Source organism: Carettochelys insculpta, chromosome 1 (genome assembly GCF_033958435.1).
Source record: "Carettochelys insculpta isolate YL-2023 chromosome 1, ASM3395843v1, whole genome shotgun sequence".
NCBI lineage: Eukaryota > Metazoa > Chordata > Testudines > Carettochelyidae > Carettochelys > Carettochelys insculpta.
In genome coordinates, this window is record NC_134137.1 from 124,828,406 (window position 1) to 124,851,170 (window position 22,765).

General features: G+C 43.3%; 1 protein-coding gene across 1 annotated transcript in view; it reads left to right on the forward strand.

The window, feature by feature from the left end:
- Positions 1 to 22,765, forward strand: part of FHL2 (four and a half LIM domains 2) — a 71,856-nt gene that overhangs the window by 47,180 nt on the left and 1,911 nt on the right. Inside the window, exons 2-5 of the mRNA XM_074991238.1 lie at positions 526 to 702; positions 11,688 to 11,862; positions 15,489 to 15,658; positions 19,811 to 19,997. Coding sequence (XP_074847339.1) covers positions 547 to 702; positions 11,688 to 11,862; positions 15,489 to 15,658; positions 19,811 to 19,997 — 688 coding nt within the window. The 5' untranslated portion in view covers positions 526 to 546. The remainder of the gene's footprint in view (positions 1 to 525; positions 703 to 11,687; positions 11,863 to 15,488; positions 15,659 to 19,810; positions 19,998 to 22,765) is intronic.

The window sequence follows — 22,765 nt, forward strand, 5'->3', positions numbered from 1 at the left end:
CTGGGGGGAGCTTACCTCATTACTGTCCATCAGCGTTCCCTGTAAGCAGAGTGCTTGGGCAGTCACTCCGGAGAGATTCAGGTGCCACCCAGCTGACTGGCAAAGCACCCACAGCCAGCAGCATGGGTTTTTATTGCTGGTGCACATCATGCTGTGGGGCACGTAACAAAACTTATTCTGCATATGGATAGAAAATAATTAGAGTGCTTGTTGCTGTCCATTATGAGGATGCATGCACCTTCCTGCGAAGCATGTAGTACTAGCTGCTGTCAGAGGGAGGGTATGGGAGTAGATGACAACTGGTCTGATCTAGGACAGCCATCTTTGTGTTCCTAATTTCCCTTTAAATAAGGATTTAATTAATAAACTAATGAAAAAGAGTTGAAATTGCTTGGTATTACATTCAGTAAAGATGTGGAATAATGCAGAAGCTCTGAAGGGGCTATATACCATCTTGTTTCTTTTATTACAGTTAAAGATAACAAGCCACAAATCTGGACCTGCTTGTTTTCTTCTTTGTGACAGGTCAGGATTCTAGCCCCCAAAATGACTGAACGCTTTGACTGTCACTACTGCAAGGAGTCCCTGTTTGGCAAGAAGTACATCCTGAGAGAGGAGAGCCCCTATTGTGTGAAGTGTTATGAAAGCCTTTACTCCAACACATGTGAGGAATGCAAAAAACCCATTGGCTGTGATTGCAAGGTAACTGGGACTTGCCTTTCCTTGATATCACTTCTGTCAAAATAGATAGGACAGGCCCATTCCCTGCACAAAGCATGTACGCTCCCCACGAGAGATCTCCACAACATTACAGGAGAAAAGGGACCTGGGTGGAAGAGATCTGTTCAATAACATCGTAGTAACTAGATAGTTAGGAACCTCACCTCCCAAAGTTCTAAGCACCTCCTCGGAGGTCCACGGCAATCGAAGGTGTTCAACACGATTCGGGAAGTGCTTGGTCCAGATTTCCAAACATTTCCCTTAATTTTGGGTGCCTAACTTGATTATGACTTGCCCCATTTTTCCAAGGTGCTGAGTATTCACAGTTCCTGTTGCCTTGACGTTCAGCACCTCTAAAGAACGAAGCCCAAAGGTTCTAATGCTGGGCACCAGGAAAGTCAAATGCCCCAAATTATAGGGTCACTTTTGAAAGCTTGGGATTTAACCTCCCTGCTTGAGTTTCGTCTGGGTTAAAAGAGGCTACTAATGATTGCTGTACCTGCTTTATGCAGCTGATGTTAGGATTATTTGAATGCAAGTGAAGTACTTCAGCCGAAAACTGCAGGCTATTTATTACGATCTAGGAGAAACTTAGAATATCAGCCTGGTGTTTAATGGATGAAAATGTTATTTTTCTTCCACACAACAAATGTGTTCATATTTTAATGATTCATTTAACAATAAAAATGCTACCTAAGTAACATGGGGCAGGAGCTATGAAAGAGACAACATGTGTGTCACATACAGTCTTGTAGCAGAAAGTGTCCATAGTACTCACTTAATGGGCTACCCAGGAACTTCCCCCTGCAGTAGGGTGTACTCAGTGTGGACAGATCTCTTTGCAAGTGAGCATAGAGTGGCAGCTATTTCCACCCCAGTTCCTTCTGGCAACAGCTGCTATGATACTGTGGCAGACCGCCTTGTCAGGTGACTCAGAGCACCAGCCAAGTCTCATTTTAGTCCCACCCCTTTCTGGGGTAACAAAGTCCGATAGATAATTCCGAGACCACGTCACTGGGTCCCCACCCTGACCAGATAGTCCTTACATCCTTCAGATTGGGATTGTAAATCATCCTTATTCCCTTCTGTGAGGGGAGCTTTCCCACCATTTTCCCAGGGTTGGTCGGGGAACCCAAGCTCTGGCTGTGTGCGCTGGCTTCCAGTCCAGAGAAGGATGCGAGGATCAACAACTAAGGTCTGCTCCCTGGAGTCCTTCCGACTGCTAGCCTTTCCTCAGGCCTTTCCCCCTGCTCTTTCCCAGGCTTCTTGTAATGAGCACAGTTCCTTCCCACAGGTCCAGTTCCTGCTCTTGTGTTGAGGTCTTACACTACCACTGTGTCTTCAAATCATCTTCCCTCCCTGGGCTTCCTGCTTCTACTCTACAGTGCTCAGAGAGTGATAGTAAAGCTCCCCTCACCCCAATTTCCTGCAGTACTTCTGGGCTCCCTCTTCTATTATGCCTCACCCCGGCCCTGCCCACACACACCCTCCTTCAGGTGCAACTGGATGAGTTAATTGACTTCCCAGACACACATTAGCCCTGTCAGCACGGTATGCGTGGGGGAGATGCTTCCATCGCACCCCTGTATAAGGGCATCCCCTCGGGAACACCAGTTCTACACCTCACCTCCCAGGTTAGCAGGTGTAGTTAATGGGACTGGCCAGAGTGCCCCGCTCTTCCAGCTCTTTGGTGATGGCCAAAATGACCTTTGGGTCACAAGCAGCTGGATGTGGGTTAAAACAGTTGTAAGGCTGTTCTCCTTTAACTTATACCAGAGGCTCTAACTTCTCCCAGTGTGGCCCTAGAGCCAGAGAGCTGCAAATGTGGCATAAGATCCTGAACCCAAGAGCAGTGGCTTGTGTTTTTGAAAGTATATTGAAACACATGCCATCCTACAGTCTGTCTTTAGGTCCTTAGATAGCGTGACCATCCATCCCGTGTTGGGCGGGATGGTCCCGTATTTGGGAGGCCAAAAAGGCATCCCTACTTATTTTTTAAAAGGGACAAATTGTCCTGTATTTGGGCCCTCTCCCACCACTCGCCCATTCATCTTTTCCACCAGCAGCTCCTGGCTGGAGAGCACTTGGCTGCCACATTCATGACACTTCCCTGGAGTTCTGGGGCAGGTGGAGGGTGGCTGCCACTTCCCTGGGGCTTGCAGGGGTAGGGTAGGGGGGGAGGCGAGGGTGCCAGCTGCTTCCTCTTGGCTGGGGCTCTGGGGGTGGGGGAAGATGGCAGATACCGCTTGGCCGGGTCTCTGGGGCAGGAGAGGAGCACTGGTGGCTGCCACCTGTTTCCCAGCTCCCTGGGGCTTGGTGGAGCCGGGAGGGTCCGCCCTTCCCTGCCATATGACAGGGAGATATGGTTGCCCTACCCTTAGAAATAAGCTCAAAATGCTAACAGCCCTGTTTAGAATGCATGCACTGTCCAGGCCCAGATTGCTCGGCCGATAACCTAACTACTGCCAAAATGAACCGTACACAATTTACACAACTATCATTTTCATGGTGGAAATGCACTGGAGAGGAGAGGCTAGGGTGGTGGAACCATAGTGTGGGGGAGGGAGAAGACATTGAAGTGAAGTCAAGGTCTCACTAAGGGTTAGGCACCTATTAAGGGATGGGTTCAGGAGACTAGAGTTGCAGAAGCTGGTGCAAATGCCACTTACTATCCCTTCCCAATTCACTCATCCACTGTGACACTTTGGGGACCTCAGGGATTATGTTACCACCTGTCCCCAACTCTGCATGGCTTTAATACAGTAGTGCTGTGACCAACAGAGAGCATGCAGGTCACACCAGAGCTTCCACCTCCTTTCTGTAGGGTGGCCCCCAACACCTCTCCCCAGACCTAAATTTCTTCAGCACTGCTCTGCTGTGTCCAGCCCTCTCCTGCAACATTCACAGGAGTTAAATTCACTGCTCCTTTAAAGAGACAGTGAACAGCAGCTCGTTAATTTAACTAGGGTTTGACAAACATCCTGTTTGAATCCCACTACTGAACTGGTTTATCGTAAAAATAACACAAGCTTATTAAACAAAAGAGCCTTCTGTTTAAGTGATGCAAACTAGAAGGGGCAACAAGCAAACAGAAATCCATTTCTAAGTCAAAAACTTAATTTCAGGAAGTTTCCTGTCTCTGCTCAGTGCCCAAAGACTTGACCCTCTTGGTTGAAGGACCCAATGTTCTGTGATTTCAAGAGCTCTGACTCCCTTAATCCCTCAAGCAAAGGATGCCAAATGGCTTTTTTCCCCCTGCTTAAATCTTCCCAAAGTTCACTGACCCTCCTTCGAGAAGCAGGAAGATTTCCTGTAGGCACAGTCTCCAACTACTGAGATGGTTATTCAGTCAGTGCATGCCTGATGGCTTTGCTTACTTTGCACGTAAATGTGCTTTTCTTTGTCACAACTTCCTTAATTTACACTGGGGACAGGTATATAGCCAATAAAGTGGGTTTCCCCCCATGAAAGCTCTTGGCCTAATAAATTTCTTGGTCTTTAAGGTGCCACAGGACTGCTTGTTGTTTTGAAGTTGAAACTAACACAACTACCCCTCTGGGACTAAGTACATAGCTATCTTCCCTCCTGTCTGGGAGAAAACCTCTTTTCCCCTTTGGTCACACACTCTGCGAAGATCCATCATTCCTCATGTACTTTTAACGTGCACATTTCCCAATTGTATTAATCACCAGTTCATTATCATTAGTTATCTATAGTCCTGTACTATAGGACACCTTTTAGAGACACATTATGACAAGAGTGTGTGAGGTGTATGAGTATGTTAAAACTGGCAAGAGATGCTGACACAAAATAGTGACTCCTCAGTGGTCCTCTGTGTCACCTCCACCCCAGCTGAAAAGTCACTGGGAGATCCCCTTTAGGTGACATTTAATAGGTGAGAATGGTTTGCTACCCATGACAGGGGACAGGCAATAATATGTGAAATGGTAAATTCGGTACCAGCTTTCTGATACCTCATAAACACAAGGAGAGGGTCTGACTGACCTGATAAACTGAAATCAATTTTCTGCCCCTCTCTAGAATGCACTTTTGTTCTAACATCTCTGTCTAATACCCTGAAAAGATATTTCCATGTGTTGACATTCAAGAATCCCAGGACTTGGACTGAGTTCAACAAATCTCAGACAAAGTATTCAGGAATTATTCAGGTTGAACTTTTCAAGTTAGATTTATGGATATGGTGGGAGGCGGGCAGTGTTTTCCAATATAATCTTTTGTGCTTTGAAAACTAAACACTCTTTAATGGGAAATAAATATGGGTAGTTACATTTTAATATTGCAGATGGTTGTTGGGTTTCTAACTTTAAACAAAAGACAGAAAACTGTCTCTGTGGAGAATAGTAACAGAGGTAGCCATGTTAGTCTGTATTCTAACAAAACAAACCAGCAGTCATGTAGCCCTTTGAAGACTAACAAAATAATTTATTTGGTAATGATCTGAAGAAGTTGGTCCGTCTCACGGAAGCTCATCACCTATTAAATTATTTTGTTAGTCTTCAAAGGGCTACATGACTGCTGGTTTGTTCTGTGGAGAATGTAACTTCAGTATAACAAATGAAGGTGAAGCTTTCTCAGTCAAGATATATTAAAAGGTATTGGACAGAACAACAAAACAGATAAATCATATCTACTATTGTAGTGTTCTTTTACTGCCTGTCCCACCACTCTTAAAACAGTTTCCTCCTAACCAACTTTCTCCCAAAAAAAAACAAACCCTCACAAAATAACAACATTGACAAGCATTGTGATGTGTGTTTCAAATAAGTTGATATTATTTTATCGCCTGTGTGTAATATAAAAACTGAAGGCCAGAGTAGGATCTGTATTGGTTTTCTTACTCATGTATCGCCGCTATACAGCTGGAACATTTCAAGCTAGAATTTGATACATTTAAGTAACACCCTATGGGCCTTATTCTCCTCTCACTTGTGCCAGTGTACTGAAGAGTATGGTCACTGAAGTTACCCTGGTGTGAAACTAGAGTCAAGACTTTTTTTTAATTCCAGTCCTCATTGTCACTTATGGAGCGCTGTGGCTCTTCGGGGCTGCAGCTACACTATAGAGTTTTGTTGACAAACAAGGCCTTCTGTCAACAAAACTATGGAGCGTCCACACTGCAAATGCGTTCTGTCAAGAATCTGTCTACAGGACGCAGCACTTTCACCGGCAGAGTTCTGTCTACATCAGCAGGAGAAGCTTTCCTGATAGTAGCATTATGCACACCACTATTTATGCCAGCAAAATTTATGTTGCTTGGGGCGTGTGTATTCACACCTCTGAGTGACATAAGTTTTGCTAGTATAAATGTAAGTGTCAACATGCCCTACACTGAAGAAATTTTTTTTATTTAAATCTAAAGGGTTATTTAAAATTTTACAGCCCCTTTATTATACTTTCAGGGATGTCTGTGAATATAATTCACAAAGTGTGCAGACTGGTACTTTATTTAAAATGTCACAGAAACACAATTAACTAAATGACAACATGTGGAGTTAATAATACACCTGGCCTGAGGCCATCATTTTAACTATAAACATTTCTAGTTAATGTTTATAAAACTCTGACAGGCAGATTAAAAATGTTGCATATTGAATGGCAGGAGGCCATGGTAGACCTTAAAAAAATATTCCAGTGTTGCTTTCAAAGCCAATGCACATTATTCATATGCCAACAACTTCCAGAGGTCTCTTAAGAGTGGATTTGTACTTTTGAGAAATAGGCTTGTATTTCAAAGCCCATGTCACTGACGGACTTACGCTACAGCTGTTGTTTTCCACACTTGCTTGAAAGACTGAACATTCTTTCTGGAAATTCCTCTATGATTTTCAAAAACTCAGATGTTCACATTTGATAAACTGCTTAAATTTGACTTTTGAGTGTATTTTAGCATCTTTAAATTCTTTTTTAAGTTTCTTTGGCACAGAGAACATCACCAGTGTAGGAAATACCCACAACCACTCACCTTTCTAATGCAGACCATTAGAAGACCTACAAAAGAACAAAAAAATCTGTTTACACAATATAAGAAAAAAAATTATAAGAAGATTGCTGTGGAAAGCTACCATGGCAGTGGGTGGGCCAGAAATTAATCAGAAAGGTCAACCTGAAATATGCACTGCAAACAGAAAATGAAACCACCAGTAATTTTTGTAATTGTTTTGACAGTATACAGACCAGCATGGCTTTCTCCCTGTTACTATTCACCAGTACTATGTAGAACAACACGCTAATTAAATCTCAGTCCTCTTTAAGCTGCAATTCTTATTTTGCTTTGCAAATAATCTTCAAAATAAACCTCAAATCTGACGTGTTTGATATCTTGTGCTCTGAGGCGGAAGGGAAGAAGAGACATCAAGGAACTTCATCCGTACATTTTCTAAGCTGTGAGATGCTGTTTTTTTAGTCACAGGACCTGCACACCGAAAAGTTATGCAGCACTTCGAAACTGTACCCTATTCTTCCTGCCTTAGATTCTAAGGAGAACATTGTTTCTAGTAAAAATACTGATGTTTTCACTAGTTCATGACCACAAACATATTTGGCTACTCTCCTGTTCAGAACCTCTCTAATCTCCTTCTTCCTATTGTGGTCTCTGAGGAGACCGAGTTCAGTAGAAAACACAGTGGCTTTAGTAATAAAGCCTAACTAAAAACAAAAATACTGCTTCAGGGCAATAAGGGATTTACGTAACTTGAATCTTATAGTTTTGTTCTGTTTAAAAAAAAGTTATTTGCCTATAGTCATATCACAATAGAGGAAAATATACCGTATCCTGAACATGTAAATTATGGAAGAATTATGGAAAAATATGATCTCACCCGCACTTAAGAAGACTTGACTTGGAGCAGTTTGCTTTGAGGATAATATTTATGTAATGCAGGACTGACCTTTGTGGAAAGATCAAGTTGAGAAATGCCCCAATCCTGTTTCTAATTCATACAAGTTTATTAAATTGGGGATGGTGGTTAATCATCAAATGAACTCAGCTAGGGAAAGAAAATTATTTTTTGAGTTCAGAAGAAAAGTAACTTACTTAAGTGCTAAATATTTTCGATGTATATTTTACTACAGGCTTTTTTAAAGCTCTGTAGATGCATGTAATTTCTTGTCCTCCCTCCCCCCATCACTGCCACTCTTCTTTTGCATGGGCTGTAGAACATTAATTCAATAAATAAATGTGTATACACACACACATCCACCCATTCACTCACCCATCCACACACACACAGGTTCAACCTCTTTATGTTGGGTAAGAGACCCATGATCCACCCACAAGAATCCTACGTTTTTCACCTGTGCTTGCTTCCCATATCAATAGGATAACAGAATAGTTCAGCTGTAGATCTGTTTGTCCAAGCTAAGGCAGACATTTTCAAAAACAGCCTCTAAAGTTGCACCCACAATATTTGAGGTTGGCTTAAAAACCAGAGTCAGTGAATACATCCTCATCAACATTTGGGCTGCTTTGTTCCACTTTACTTGCCCAAAGGAGCTATGAAGCCAGCTTTCTGAGAATGCCTTCAAGTGTTGGGGTAGGAGGGATCTTTGGATGTCACACCACCACGATAGTGGTTTTATGTCACTCCTGTAGCCTCATCCATGCAGCGAGGATGGAGAGAGTGTCCTCATAGCTATGATATCTGCTGCTGGAGCAACTCCTCGCAGATGTGAGCGGCCAATGCAAATTAGAGGAGGTCCGAGGTTGCTCTAGCTTGCATTGGAGACTAGTCCAGCATGAGGACATAATTTGGCTTCAAGTGACCATCGCAGATGCAGCTCAGCTACAGCTCAGCAATTTCTTTAAGCCAGTATGTCTGCTTTGCACATCAAGATTTAATCTAGCTTTCTTAGCTTTGATGACTCTGGACTAGAGGATTCTGAATAAAGAACATTTCATTGTTAAAGAAAAGTGAAAGGCATAGGCTTCATTTTGTCCAGCTTTTAAAAGTGCAAGTTACATTTTGGGGAAGGTGTATATAAGGAAAAAGGAAAAAAATAACCAGTTAACAGATGCCAACTTACAAACTGTGGAGCTAAAAATACTTTGAATAACACAGCAAGAACAACAAAGGAGAAAACTTCTTATTCCATCCAGTTTCCTAACTTCAAAAATGCCTCCAGTTTCACAGAAGACAACAATAAAGAAAACAGATCTGCAGTTATTCTGCTTTCCAGTAAGCAAATTTCACATTTTGGAAAACTCCCTGTTGGCTCTAGGTTGCACTTTTCCAGGAAAAATATTATTCTTTTAAGATCATGATTAAGCTGTTCAACTTCCTTTCAAGAAAGAAATGTAAATATCAGTCTCTTCAATGGGATAGGGTTTTTTCATTATGGTGCTAAAAAAATCTGGTATTGAAGGATCAGAAACTGGTTTGTTTCAGAAGGTTTTGTCTGACATGAGCAGGGCAAGTTGTATGAATAAGCCTTTGGAAACAGTGAAATAGAACCCCTCTGGCTATTACACTTTGTGTGACCTTAGAGTTGGAAAAACAAGAACATCCTCAATTATACTTGAAAAGAAATTTTGGGGGAGTTGAGGTGAGGAGGGCAGGTGTTCAAACAAGATTTTTTCCACTGTGCCACTGTTAATGTTCTGTCACTGACACCAGATAAATGCGAACATTCCTTGGTTCATTCTTCTCTCTTCTATTCAGCAATATAATTTAGTGCCAAGTTTGTCCAGATTATAGGTTATTTTTATAAGGAAAGTGAAAGATTAGTTTTTCCTGTGTATTTTTAAAAATGCCCTTTCATGATGCAAAATCTGAGAACCTATGCATTTAGTGGCAAATGCCCTGGGGTTAGTCAAATATTCTGATTACTCAACCTATACAAAAATGCAATATCTCTCTCTCTCTCTCTCAAACCTCTTCAACTGAGGTTTACTTTACAAAATGAGGGTAGTTTGGATTTGGGTTTTGTCTGAAACACCCAAAGACTTTGTAAGTGGATATAGTTTTTTAATCACTTGAAGAAGAACGAGCCTTTAAAATCGTTTTCTGCACTGACATTTCAGTTGAAGAAATATTGTTTGCAACTGTGCTGCCAATCCCAGTATCAGACAGTTCTAGAGTAGCACCTTCAGCAATGATGTGATGTATTGTTAGCCAATGCTCAGGTGAGATACCAACTATGCCCTTGTTTTCATCCGAGATTTCAACTGCTAGGACAGAGTCCCGTCCCTTCGCAGCGGGCAGCCCGGGCAGGCTGATGGGTGCCCCAGGGTCCTAAACACCCGAGTCTTTTACTGCTGGAGCAGAGTTCCTTCGCAGCGGGCAGCCAGGGTTGGCTGATGGGTGCCCCAACATTGCACTGAGAGCCTCCTACCCCCAAGACTTCAACTGCTAGGATAAAATCCCTTCTCAGCGGGCAGCCAGGGTTGGCTGACAGGTGCCCCAAGAGCTTGCTCCATGGAGGCAGCATGACTCAACACTGGCTCTCAGTATGTTCACCGGTGACCAGGCTTAGAGCAGCTGAAAAGCAGCTGGGTTCTTTGTTTTGTGTTCGGTTTGCACAGTAACAGGAGGAGTCAGGTTACCACTTAATCAATTACTTTGTTTATTTAATTAACGAGTTAAGCTCTTGTGTTTACAATGTTACAAGGTTTATCTAACTAATGAGTTAAGCTCTTGTGGTTACAATGTTACCAGGTTTATACTTTGATTACAAATAGCTAGCATACACTTTCATTCATAGATCCATACTTGTTAAATGAGCGCAAAAGCAAAAGGTAAAATACCTATCAGGTCTTATTCTCACCCCTGTGTTACCAACATGGTGTGGCCAGTCTTCTCTCAATCCCTTGGGAAGAAGTCTTTTTCCCTTTTTTCGAGGAAACGGGCGTCCCCTGGGACCTCGGGAGACAATAACCCTCCTGTCTGGCAGGAAAAGATAATTGGAGCTCAAAAAGGGGTCTGCCAGACCCTCCTCTTATGCCTCTTGGGTCACGTATGCTTCTTCCTTATCTAAAGGGCGCCAATTGAATTAAATTATCCCGTGATGCTGGGTCTCACGGGGAGTTCAAGGTCTTAGTTAGCACCTGTGAGGTGGAGACAATTTAACAATTTAGGGCATATTTTCTTAATGGGCAGGAGATTCCTTGTTTGGGACCAAGTGGGAGCATTAATCACCGGTATCACCGGTACCAGTCAAGGGCAGCCCGAGGCCCTGGCGGTTTGTTAGTCTGTTGTCCTTTGTTGTCTGGTTTTGGCCCATTCAGGGTCAGTCTGGCTCTTGCTCCGGAGCATCAAAGACTTGTGCTAGGAGATAAGCACATCTGCGCTCTCGGGCATTCCAAGACAGGGCCGCTCCTTTTAACCCTTTTGTGCCTGAAGCACCTAAGGGAAGCAAGATGGAGTATAGCAAAAGATGTCTGTCTGGCTACACATATCTACTGGGGATGCCCAGGGCAAAGCAGCAATATAAGTAGCAACAAGGTAGCCATGACAGATCTGACTGATATTTAGCATACAGGTAAAAGTGAACTGAAAGGTAGGCCTAAAAACTAGAGACATACCTGGTCGGTTCCATCCTCAGTGTAAATCCATTAACAAATGGGATTAATGCCAGAGATGAATGTGGAACGATTTAAACAATAGTGATGAAGATGGAAGTGAAAAATATATTTATATTAATAACTACATTATGAGGGGAGATACCTAAATGATACTACTTGTTTCTATGTGGCATTACAAAACCAAAGGTTTATGCTGGTTTTGTTTAAAGCCCATTGTACAGGATATAGAATTGTCTATGGCCCTTTTAAATAACCGCAGCAAATCAATTCATTGGCAGGAAGGACAGTTTGTTTTGTTGGGCTGTATGAATAATAGGCCTCAAAGCCTGGTTATGTGATTCAATCTCATATATGCTTGGATATTCTCCAAACTTCCTTGTATGCAAATTATTCATTCTATTTTTTCTGTGACTTTGGATTTCCACAGGATCTATCTTACAAGGACCGGCACTGGCATGAAACTTGCTTCCACTGCTTCCAGTGCAAGAACTCATTGGTGGACAAACCTTTTGCTGCAAAAGAAGAGCATCTACTTTGTACTGAATGCTACTCCAATGAATACTCTTCCAAATGCAATGAGTGCAAGAAGACTATCATGCCAGGTTAGGATATACCACTTTCCATTTGTATGTTCTTTTATGGCCATCTCCAAAGCTCTCTGAAGTCATTGACTGTTTCTGAACTTCATTTTTATTTTGTATAGTTTAAAGGCCAGAAGGAATCACTTTCTGTATTTCATGGCACCCAGATGCCCCTATATTAAGCTCAGAGAGTTTAGTTATACTGAAATTTACAGGAATTGTAACAGAGAGGGAGCCATGCTAGTCTATATACTATCAAACCAAAAAAGCAGTCAGTCACTGGGATATAGTGAGAGAGAAAGGTGTCCAAATGCTAAAGCTGCTTCAATGACAGGAAATTGGATGAGACAGAAACAAAACAAAAAAAAATTGGGTCAAACATCAAAAACTAGCCCCAGCATTCTTTGTAACAGACATCTTTATAATATTGAATGTCCTAAATCATAATCTGATAATTGAGTTGAGGATGTTATAGCCTATGTTTTAAGTTAGCCAGATCTTGTAGTTTACATAATAGATCTCCATACATCTATTATACAATTGAGATGGATTAACACAAAGAAAGGGGGAAAAGTAAGTCTTGTGTCTATTTTTAAATCAGCTTTTTATAAGCATTCACATCATGCCACAATCAATTTGTAAGCTGTATATGAAAGCTTTATGCAGGAAGACAGACAAATTTTAACACACCTGTCCAGTTATGACTTCCTTTCTTGTGTGACATCTTGCCAGGCTTCTGCCATTTGAAGAGGAGCAGGGGCCTTGTAAATTTTAACATTTTGCGTAAATAGTTTACATTAAGAACTAAATACTCCCAGTTTAGCCTTTTAATGAAAACTTTAAAAAGCAGCCAGGCTATCTCCAAAGTGCTGAATCTGAAAAGATGGAATTATTTCCCTTTCAAGTTCAGCTATCCAAGAAACAGTTGCCTCTCAGCAGCTTGTAACTTGGGCACATGGTAAAAGGCCATTGCAACATGCTCAGAAGTTTATAATGCCATTGCATTCCATAACAATTTGAAGGTTTAAAAGGCTAGAGGTTGAGGCTGGATCTATATATAGACAGTAAAGACAGGTTTTTTTCTCTGCAAATTCTAGAATCCACATGTACACCTGGTAATGATCAGTGATATGACGTTATTCCAGCTGAATCCTTTCTGAATTTGCACTCTTGTGTCAACCATGCAAAAATTGGCATGTGTTCCTGACAGGCTGTGACACAAAAATTGGAGGGGTTGGGATGTGAGATAGGATGTATAAATAGAAATCATGCGAATGTGTTCAAAAGCAGATGGCCAAAATTGCTCCAAGTTCCACATTTGCATTCTCTTTCCCCATCATCAATAGATGTATTTTTAGGATCATAGATTCATTATTTCTGTTTTGTTAGAACTAGAGCTAATCATATCATTTTTAATTCTGGGAGGGAGTGCTCATTGTCATGAACCTTATTTTAAATTATCCATCTCCTAGAGTTTGGAGTGATCCATTTATTTTAAGATGACAATCCAGAAAGGAAATCAGTTCACTCAAAATATTGCTGCTACTTCCCTGCCTAATGTATGCAGCTAATGCCACCATCACTCCTGGTAATCAGGGTGCTCAACACTGTATGGACCACTGTGTGTAGAGAGCTACACACTCAGCATTCATCTTCTTCCTCATACAGGGGGCAGTACAAGTTGTGATGCAGCAGTAGGGTCAGCAGGCCTGCCGACGGGGGGAGGGAGGCAAAGGGGGCACTTGCTCCGTGGCCAGCAGTTCAAAGGGGCTCAGGGCTCCAGCTGTTGCCACGGCTGCAGTAGCAGCAGCGGTCAGGCCCACGGACAGCAGGGGAGCGGTAAGGGGGCAGTTGTCCCGGGCCTGGTGTTTCAAAGGGGCCTGGAGCTCTGGTTACTGCCACTGCTACTTTGGCAGTGGTGGTGGCCAGATCTCCGGGTCCCTTCAAAGTGCCGTACCATGAGCTGATGGGAATAAGGGGACTTCGAAGTAGGCGGGGTCCTTTCGAAAAGGAGCCCCGTCTGGGCAAGATGCGCGGCGGCGAGCCGCGTCAATTTCGAAGCGCCGCTGCCGCCCGCATGCTAATGAAGCGCTGAATATGCATTTCAGCGCTTCATTAGTAAACTTCGAAATGGCCATTTGCGTGGCCATTTTGAAGTTTGGGGCACGTGTAGACATAGCCTTAAAGAAGAGATCTAAAACCTGGGACAGAGTTGGGAAGATCCTAGTGTAACCCCTCCCGTTCACTAGCCCAGTGTGAGGTTAATCAGCATAGGGGAAGCCTTGCAATTTCTTACATAACTTGGGAGATGAGGCCTGAGGCTCCTTGGTGTGCTCTGCATTGTATGTTAATGAGTGTGCACCTCAGACTGGACCCACTCAGACAAACCACCAAGAACGAGCTTTATTCTGTAGAAAAACACAAAAGAGGATCACAGTTCAGCAGCCCCTCTCTTCTGCCTGCAGCCTGCATACTACTTCAGCTCAGTCTCTGCTGAGACCCTGCTGGGGCAAGGTGCACATCCTGGCAGGAACTAGGGAGTTCTCCCGGCATGCTGCAGTTTGTAGTCCACAACTTGTAGTTCCCAGGGCAGGGGCTGAAATGCACTGGTCCTTGGGCTACACTAGGATAAGTGCTTTTGGCATCCACTGAAAGTGGTCATTGAAGGGCAGAATCTGTCCGTGACCCATCCTCTAATACCCAATTAGCTTGTGTAAACAGATATTTTAAAAATGTAAATATCAGAGCCAGGCCTCTTGTTTGACAATACAAGCTTTAGTCATTGCTTTTGTAGTTGTATTTTGTTCCTGACCTGGATTACTTCTAATCAAATTAGCTGATGCACAGGAAAATATGCATCGATACATGAAGATGTTTGCATATGAAAATGTGATGTCTGTGATATTGGGTGGGATGGCTAAGAACATACCTCTGACATGGTTGCTGCACTTGGGGCAAGATATGGGCTTATGTTCCTGACTCCAAAATAAGATCATTTCAAGTTTTATTCTCCTTCTTTTCCTGATCAAAACCATGGTTTAAAGGCACCTGATCTCAGGGGAAGTTTGAATGCGCATTCAGCCAGCCAATTATGCCCACAGGGTCAGATTTAAATCAGTGTTATTGATTTTGTTATAGACTTCAAAGGCATAGAGTGGGTGTAATGGGTATGTCCTAGCCCAATAAGTAGCTACAGTTAATTGGAAGAGGGTCAGGGACTTACCTAATTGGCCTTGCTCATTTGTGCTTGTATCAGACACACACACAGACCAGAAATTAAGTGAAGAAATAACAATAGTACTTTAATAATAGGTATGTAACAGCATAAAGGTAAGGCTAATGCTGCTGATGTCACACAAATTCCTAATGAATGAATTCTCACAGTGCCCTCTGAAGGAAGCCTAAGGCTCTCTGCATTTAGCAGTAGCTACTTGTCTCATTACCATAACTCACACACTTCGGAAACTTCCTCTACCAACAGCACCCAACTCCTTATGATACTAACGGGAAACTGAATAGATTTTATAACGAATCACTACACAGATTCTAACTAGCAGTAAATCCAACTCGAAACCCATAAGCAGGGGTTAAAACTGCTACAGCTGTCAGCAGGAAGAGCTTCATTTTGTGCTTCGACCTCATGACAGGTACGCGCAAGATGGAATATAAAGGCAACAGCTGGCATGAGACCTGCTTCATCTGCCATCGTTGTCAGCAACCAATTGGAACGAAGAGCTTCATCCCCAAAGATAATCAAAACTTCTGCGTGCCCTGCTATGAAAAGCAGTTTGCCATGCAGTGTGTCCAGTGTAAGAAGGTATTATGCTTAATTTATGTACCTCAAATTTACAAACACCCATCAAACTGAGGGAGGGGGTTTTGTTTTTGTGTGTGTCCAACCCTGCAAAGCCTTATCATCAAGCTCAATGCTCACTATGTCTCCTTCAAGGGGGTGACCTCTTTAGCTCTCAGAAGGGCATGCAGGGTGACGTATTCCAAATAAAGCACTCAGTATTGACTTCAACAGGAGCAGAGCTAGGCTAATGCCGAGGACTCTTGGACATCCCAACCATAAAGATCAAGGGCGGAGGGGGGGAAGGGAGGAAGTAGGGGGAGGAAGAGTTGCCATGTTTATAGCATATCTTCTGAAATCAACATTTTTAAATCATTACTCAGGAATAGGTGTTTGCAGAATCAGGTCAACTGTTTGCACAGCATATTTCCTACAATTCATCTCCTACTATTGTAATATTTTGAGGGGTTTTAGGCACAGCTGAGGGAACCACTCCTGGGGAAACTGCTTAAGCCGGCCACTCACAGCCGGCCACTGATGCAAATCAAGCCCTTCACAAGAATACCTCTGCCAGCCCCACTGGCCAGCCAGAAGCTATAAAAGCACACCCACAGACTCTCCAGATGCTCCTAATGCCCAAACCAGCAACCCTCCTTACTCAGGTGAGGGGCTAGGAAAGCCTAGTTCACCAAATCCAAACAGATTCTTCTAACCCCTTAAGGGCCCAGCCACATCCCCAGGTCAATATACACTTAGATTTTACCCAAAATAGCACACAGTGCCAATCCTTTGCAGTCTAACATGGAGGTTCCCATCCTTTTTTGGCAATTCAGGAAGACTTGATGACCCAAGGCAGGTCAAAAAATGTTGGGGGATGGGATTAAACCTCATAATCAGAGGCTAGGGAATCACACCCAGGGACAGCAGGGGGCTAGGGGAGTCACATTCAGGGGCCGGGAGTCACTCAGGGGCTGACGAGTCACACTCAGGGGCTGGAGGGGTCTACAGGGGGCTAGGGGAGTCACACGCGGGGGCTAGGAGTCATTCAGGGGGTAAAGGAGACACACTCGGGGCTAGGAGAATCACACTTGGGCTGGAGGGGGTGAAGGGAGTCACACTCAGGGGCTGCAGGGGGCTAAGGGTGTCTCACTCAGGGGCTAGGAGTCACTCACAGGCTGGAGGCAGAGCCCCAGCCAGCAGCACCAGCTGCAAGAACCCTGCTGGGGTCTGCGGGACCCCATCTCCTGCAGAGGCTGGAAGCCAGGGAGCTGGTCAGCTCTGCCCTCCCTCTTCCCAGCCTCACTCAGATCCTGACCTTATCTGAGCTGGGTGCTGCCCCTCAGGTATGTAGTTCTCTCCCCTGCAGCTGAAATGGTTGTCAATGTAATTGATGAGCTTTCATGGGACCAGTTAAGCCGATCACTGAATAAATCGTTTTGTTCGTCTTTAAAGTGCTACCATTTCAGCTGCTTTGTTTTGCTGGAGTACAGACTAACACCAGCTACCTCTCTGTTACTGCCTGACAGCTGTTAATCCAATAAAGAAGTTGAGAACCACTTCAGGAGTGTGAATGGCTTCTTAATAGCCACCTGTGGAGCTACCCAGCCCAGCCAGCGACCCTTTTTAAATGTAATCCCGACCCATAGGTTGGGAAGCCCTGATCTAACATTTAAAGGTTTATTAAAAAGGAAAGAAAGAAGGAAGAGGGTGAGAGAGAAACATTGTTAAAAGTGGTACATTACATATATCAATTAAAGCTATTGATGCAGGCCAGCAATGTTATATGCTGATTTCTCGAAAGTCTCTGAAAATACACCCTATGAGGAATGGGACCCCAATTCACATAAGCTTAGCTTATGGGGACTGAAGACAAGGACAGATACTGCCAGGGCCATCTTCTAGCTTGCCATGTGGAGGGAAAAAATCCTTTCTTCTTCCATATGCAATGGAGGGTCACCTGACCAGGTGGGCTGTTGTGGCACTGCCATTGGTCGCTGGGTCAGCCAGCACGTCCCAGTCCATTTCCATAAAACGTGGAATCCACATCTGGGCATCTGTCTCTTTTTTTAGCCCAGGTCACCTGACTGGGGAGATGCTCGTACCTCCCATTGTGAATCTCAGCACTAAAACATTTCTAATGCAGGTATAAAGCCAATATCTATAACTTTACATACAAAGATGATATAGATGAGCACGTAGCATAAACAGATTCAGCACATTACATTAGACACCTTGCTTGGCCCAGCTGGCACAAGATTTGATTCAAATCTAGTACAATGATCACAGAAATGGTTTCATAATTATTACAAAATTCCAGTAATGTCAAAACCTTTCTCTAGAGAATTGGAACTTTAAAACGCCAGAAGAAGAAACAAATCAATTACTTGATCCTGTAACCTAAAGTCTTATGCTGATTCCTTGCTCACACAATTTGGTATCATGGACTTCAGTGAGATTGTCTGAATGACTCATTGTGCAATGGTCATCCAGGAGTGGGTCACAGAGTTGCAAGCAATGGAGAAGAAACACACTTTCAGCAGAGATTTGAAATTAAATGGTCTGTTGATGAGGAGGAGAAAAAAAAAAAAGATTGTTTCAGGCAGCAGCAGCTGCAGAGATAAATTATTTCACCACCAGGGATGGGATTATATGAAAGCGTGGAAAGGAGGCCAACAGTGAGGGTATGTCTACACTGCCAAGTTTTGTTGACAAAATTTATGTTGACACCCAAAAGTCAAGAAAACAAAAATCATCAGAGTGTTCACACTTGCTCTCTCTGTTGACAGATCATCACTGACAGTGTGGGCAAGGCACTTGGGGTATGTATCCCACAGTGCAGTGCTGTGGGAAGACAGGGCTGATCCCTGCACATCTTGGGATTCTTTCTGAGTATTCCCACTGCCTCCTTAGCTGCTGGGAGTGGCATCATGAGTAGCTCTCCATATTTAGGAAAGTCAAAGCAGCACCACAATCTGCCCCTTTCCCCCTATGGCATCAGTCTCCCTGGGCTGAGGAGCATTCCAATGATTTGTTCTTTGTTTGGTTATCAAATGGGAGAAGCCTACTCAGCTGTCAGATACTTCCCAGAGCTTTGAAAGGGGAGAGGTGTCTGCCTGCTGGACAGCAGAGATCAAAACACTGAACAGACCCATGAGAGCAGGCATGGTGGGATACTGGTGGAGGCCAGTTCTGTAGATGACACAAACAGGAGTGTTTACTTGGGCTCTTCGTCGACCATAAAGGGAAAAGAGAAAAGAAATCTCTCTTGTAGGACAAAGTAGGCAGTCCTGTAGCACCTTAAAGACTAACAATTTTATTTAGTAGTTATTGAGCTTTTATGGGTAAGACCCACTTTTTCAGTTTTGGAGCAAAAGTGATAATATAGGGCACATGTTTTTCCAAGTCTGAAGAAGTGGGTCTGACCCACAAAAGCTCATTACCTAGCAAATAAAATTGTTAGCCTTTAAGGTGCTACAGGACTGCTTCCTGCTTTGTTTTGTGAAGATACAGTCTCTCTCTCTCTCACAGGGGTAGAAGTTTTTTGTGACCAAAAATGAGAGTATCTCACAACAGAAGTCACACTGAAGTGTAAGTGCTCTCACTGTTTTCTCACCAAATGGCAGTTTTTGACAACAAAACTTCGTAGTATAGGCATATCCTAAGATGAGCACAGGGAAAGGAGAAGAGAAGAATAAGGTAAGAAAGCAGGACAGCATAAGGCAGGGGGCAGCGACTTTCACCATATGGTCCATCAGGATAATCCGCTGGCAAGCTGCAAGACATTTAGCTTATGTTGACTGTCCACAGGCACAGATCCCCACAGCTCCTAGTGGCTGTTGTTCAGTGAAATGAGCACAAGGAAAGGACAAAAAAACATAGGAATAGAGCAGGATGGTGTAAGAGTTTTATATACAAAGAGGTCAATTTTGAGCAGGATAACAAAATGAAACAACTAAATTACTTGTTTAGAGATGAAACTTTGCGTAATTGGGAAATTCTGAAAGATAATCACTTATTCTAAACTAGGGCTTCCCACCAAGGTCAGTTCTTGCCAGGAATCATAAATGTTATTCCTAGATATTTTTTTTCTTTTTCTTTTTAAAAAAACATCATAGTCAATAAGAAAATGATCTCACAAACCCTCTTTTATTCTTGGGGGGAAAAAAATACCCACAGGCCATCACAACAGGAGGGGTCACTTACCGGGAGCAGCCCTGGCACAAGGAGTGCTTTGTTTGTACTGGATGCAAGAAACAGTTGTCTGGACAGCGCTTTACCTCCCGGGATGAATTTGCATATTGCCTGAGCTGCTTCTGCAATCTGTATGCCAAAAAGTGCGCTGGATGCACCAACCCCATCAGTGGTAGGTGGCTTTACTACAATGATCTTCCAAAATGTAAAACAATTAATTTTAAAAATTATTTGTTAGAAAGATCGTGTTCATCAGCTTAATTTAAGAGAGACAAAAAGTGTCCTATGTCATATCATATCATATATATATATATCATAGCATAGCATATCCTGAGCATGTTTATTTGTGAAGTCTTTATAATTTTGGAAAATCAGAACGAGTCCTAACTTTGAATTTTTCTCCTTTTCATTTAATGTACAGGGAACATGTAGATATAGCCTAAGATAACTATGCATTATAGTGGGACACACATACTCCATGCGGTGTACAACCTGTTTTTCTTTCTGAGACACTGCTGTACTCAGCAACAATAGCTTCTCTCCCAGTAGAAAGCATATTAAACTGTTTCATATTCGACTGCATGGGGGTTTCCCTGAGTTTTCATGACAGGCACCTATTAATCACAAAGCTTTGAGACACTTTCATTCAATGTAAAACTAGAGAGACCAATTATATAGTGTTTTACTAACGTTCCTTAACATAAAAATAACCCTCTGTCTGAGGTGGCCAATGCTTTAGACCAGAGGTGGCCAAACAGTTAGAGACTAAGAGTCAAAATGGTAGTGGAGAGAGTGCAAAGAGCCACACAGTATATATGCATATATGATATAGATAGATAATATAAAAATAAATCTATATAAAATCTAGATAGATAGATAGATAATACCTGGCTGCTCAGTGCCCTCCCCCTTCCCTACAGCCAGGCACTCCCACCTCCCCCGCTCTAACCCAATCACCCTCCCCTGCTCTGGAGCAAGGCAGACCCAGCCTCCCTGCTCCAAGCCAATCCCCTTTCCCTCCCCCAGAGCCAGGCACACCCTGCTACCCCACTCTAACCTAACCCTCCACTTCTCTCCCAAAGCCAGGCCTTCCCTGCCCCGGCTCTAACCCAATGCCTGGGACTCAGCAGAACTGCTGCCACAACGCTTCTCCCTCCAGGTGCTGGGGCATGTGTGTGGAGTGGCAGTCAGCAGTCCCAGCGTTGCTCAAAGAGCCCCATGCGGCTCGTGGATTGGCCACCCCTGCTTTAGACATATGAGTTATACAGTCCAAGACCAAGATTCTGAAGCACAAAACTGAGAGTGTCTGTCATGTGACAGTCACTTTGCTCTGCCCCCCCAGCCATTATTTCATTCTGTGCCTGTCTGCTCACACCTCTCCTGCCATTACCAATCATCCACATTGGATAGCTCACTTAGCACTTTTTTGCCATCATGGAAACTGCAGAATAAATACAGATAGAAAATGCTGAATTTCCCCCTTTGAGCTTTTTGTTACTAACTTCACTTCCCTCCCAACTATCTAATACTCCTGCCAGAATCATCTCTCACCTGTCACTCAACCACATGCTACACATCCATTCAGTCTCTTCACTGACTGTGACTGCGCTGTGCCCTTAGCATGAGACTCAAGCAACTTGCTCTTGCTTTCAAGATTATGCAACACACAGCTCTGGCTGGGCCCTTGTCTCCTTTCCCATCTTGCCACTTCTGCTTCATGAATGAGGTCATCCTCGATGGCAACCCTCACCTATTTCTCTCAAATATTTTTGCACTTTCTTCCCATGCAAGGAGTCTGGAACAATTTGTACAGTGGGGGGTGCTGAGAGCCAGCGAACCAAACTGTAAACCCAGCATATGGTAGAAACCACTTCAAGTCAGAGGGTGCTGCAGCACCCCGGCACCCCTAGATCCAGTTCCTATGTTCTCATGCCTCCTCTTGCTTCACACCCCCTCTTCAAACCTGTCAAGTCATTGCCTTTGTTCTACTCTGAGATACAGTTGCATCTGCTCTGATCCTACTGACAGAGACCAAAAACCCCAAGACCTCTACCAAGCATTCATAAAACTTAATTATGCTCTGGGAGAAGTTAAAAAACAAATCAATAGGACCAGATGACAACCCGGAAACCGCTACTTCAAGATAGGCCCCAGAAGATCAATAACAGAACACCACTTATCATTACCTATAGCCCCCAACTCAAACCCTTGCAATGCATCATTTAAAACCTACAAACTATTCTGGATCAAAAACAAAAAAGCAGTCATGTAGCACTTTAAAGACTAACAAAACAATTTATTGGGTGATGAGCTTTCGTGGGACAGACCCACTTCTTCAGACCAGAGCCTTACCTGAACAGACTCAATATATAAAGCACAGAGGTCCAAAAATCGTTATCAAGGTGACAAATCAGAAAAACTGTTATCAAGGTCACCACCTACCCTCCACCCACACTGTCCCTCTGCTCTTCTGAATTGCCATCCTTGATAACAATTTTTGGATCTCTGTGCTTTATATATAGAGTCTGTTCTGGAAAGGCTATGATCTGAAGAAGTGGGTCTGTCCCACAAAAGCTCATCACCTAATAAATTATTTTGTTAGCCTTTAAAGTGCTACGGGACTGCTTTATTGTTTTGATAGAATACAGACTAAAACGGCTACCTCTCTGCCACTATTCTGGCTCACAGTGCTACACTCTAGAAGGCCCTAGGTGACAGGTCTGTCCTTTCCTATAGACACCCTCCTAAACTAAGAAGGATTCTCACCAGCAATCACAGGCTACACCACAGTAATACCAGTCCTGGAACTTTTCTTTGCAACAAACCCTGCTGCCAGCTTTGTCCACATATTTATTCTGCGAATACCATCACTGGACCTGACCATGTTAATTACAAGATCAAAGGCACATTCTCTTGCACTTCCAGCAACATCATATACAC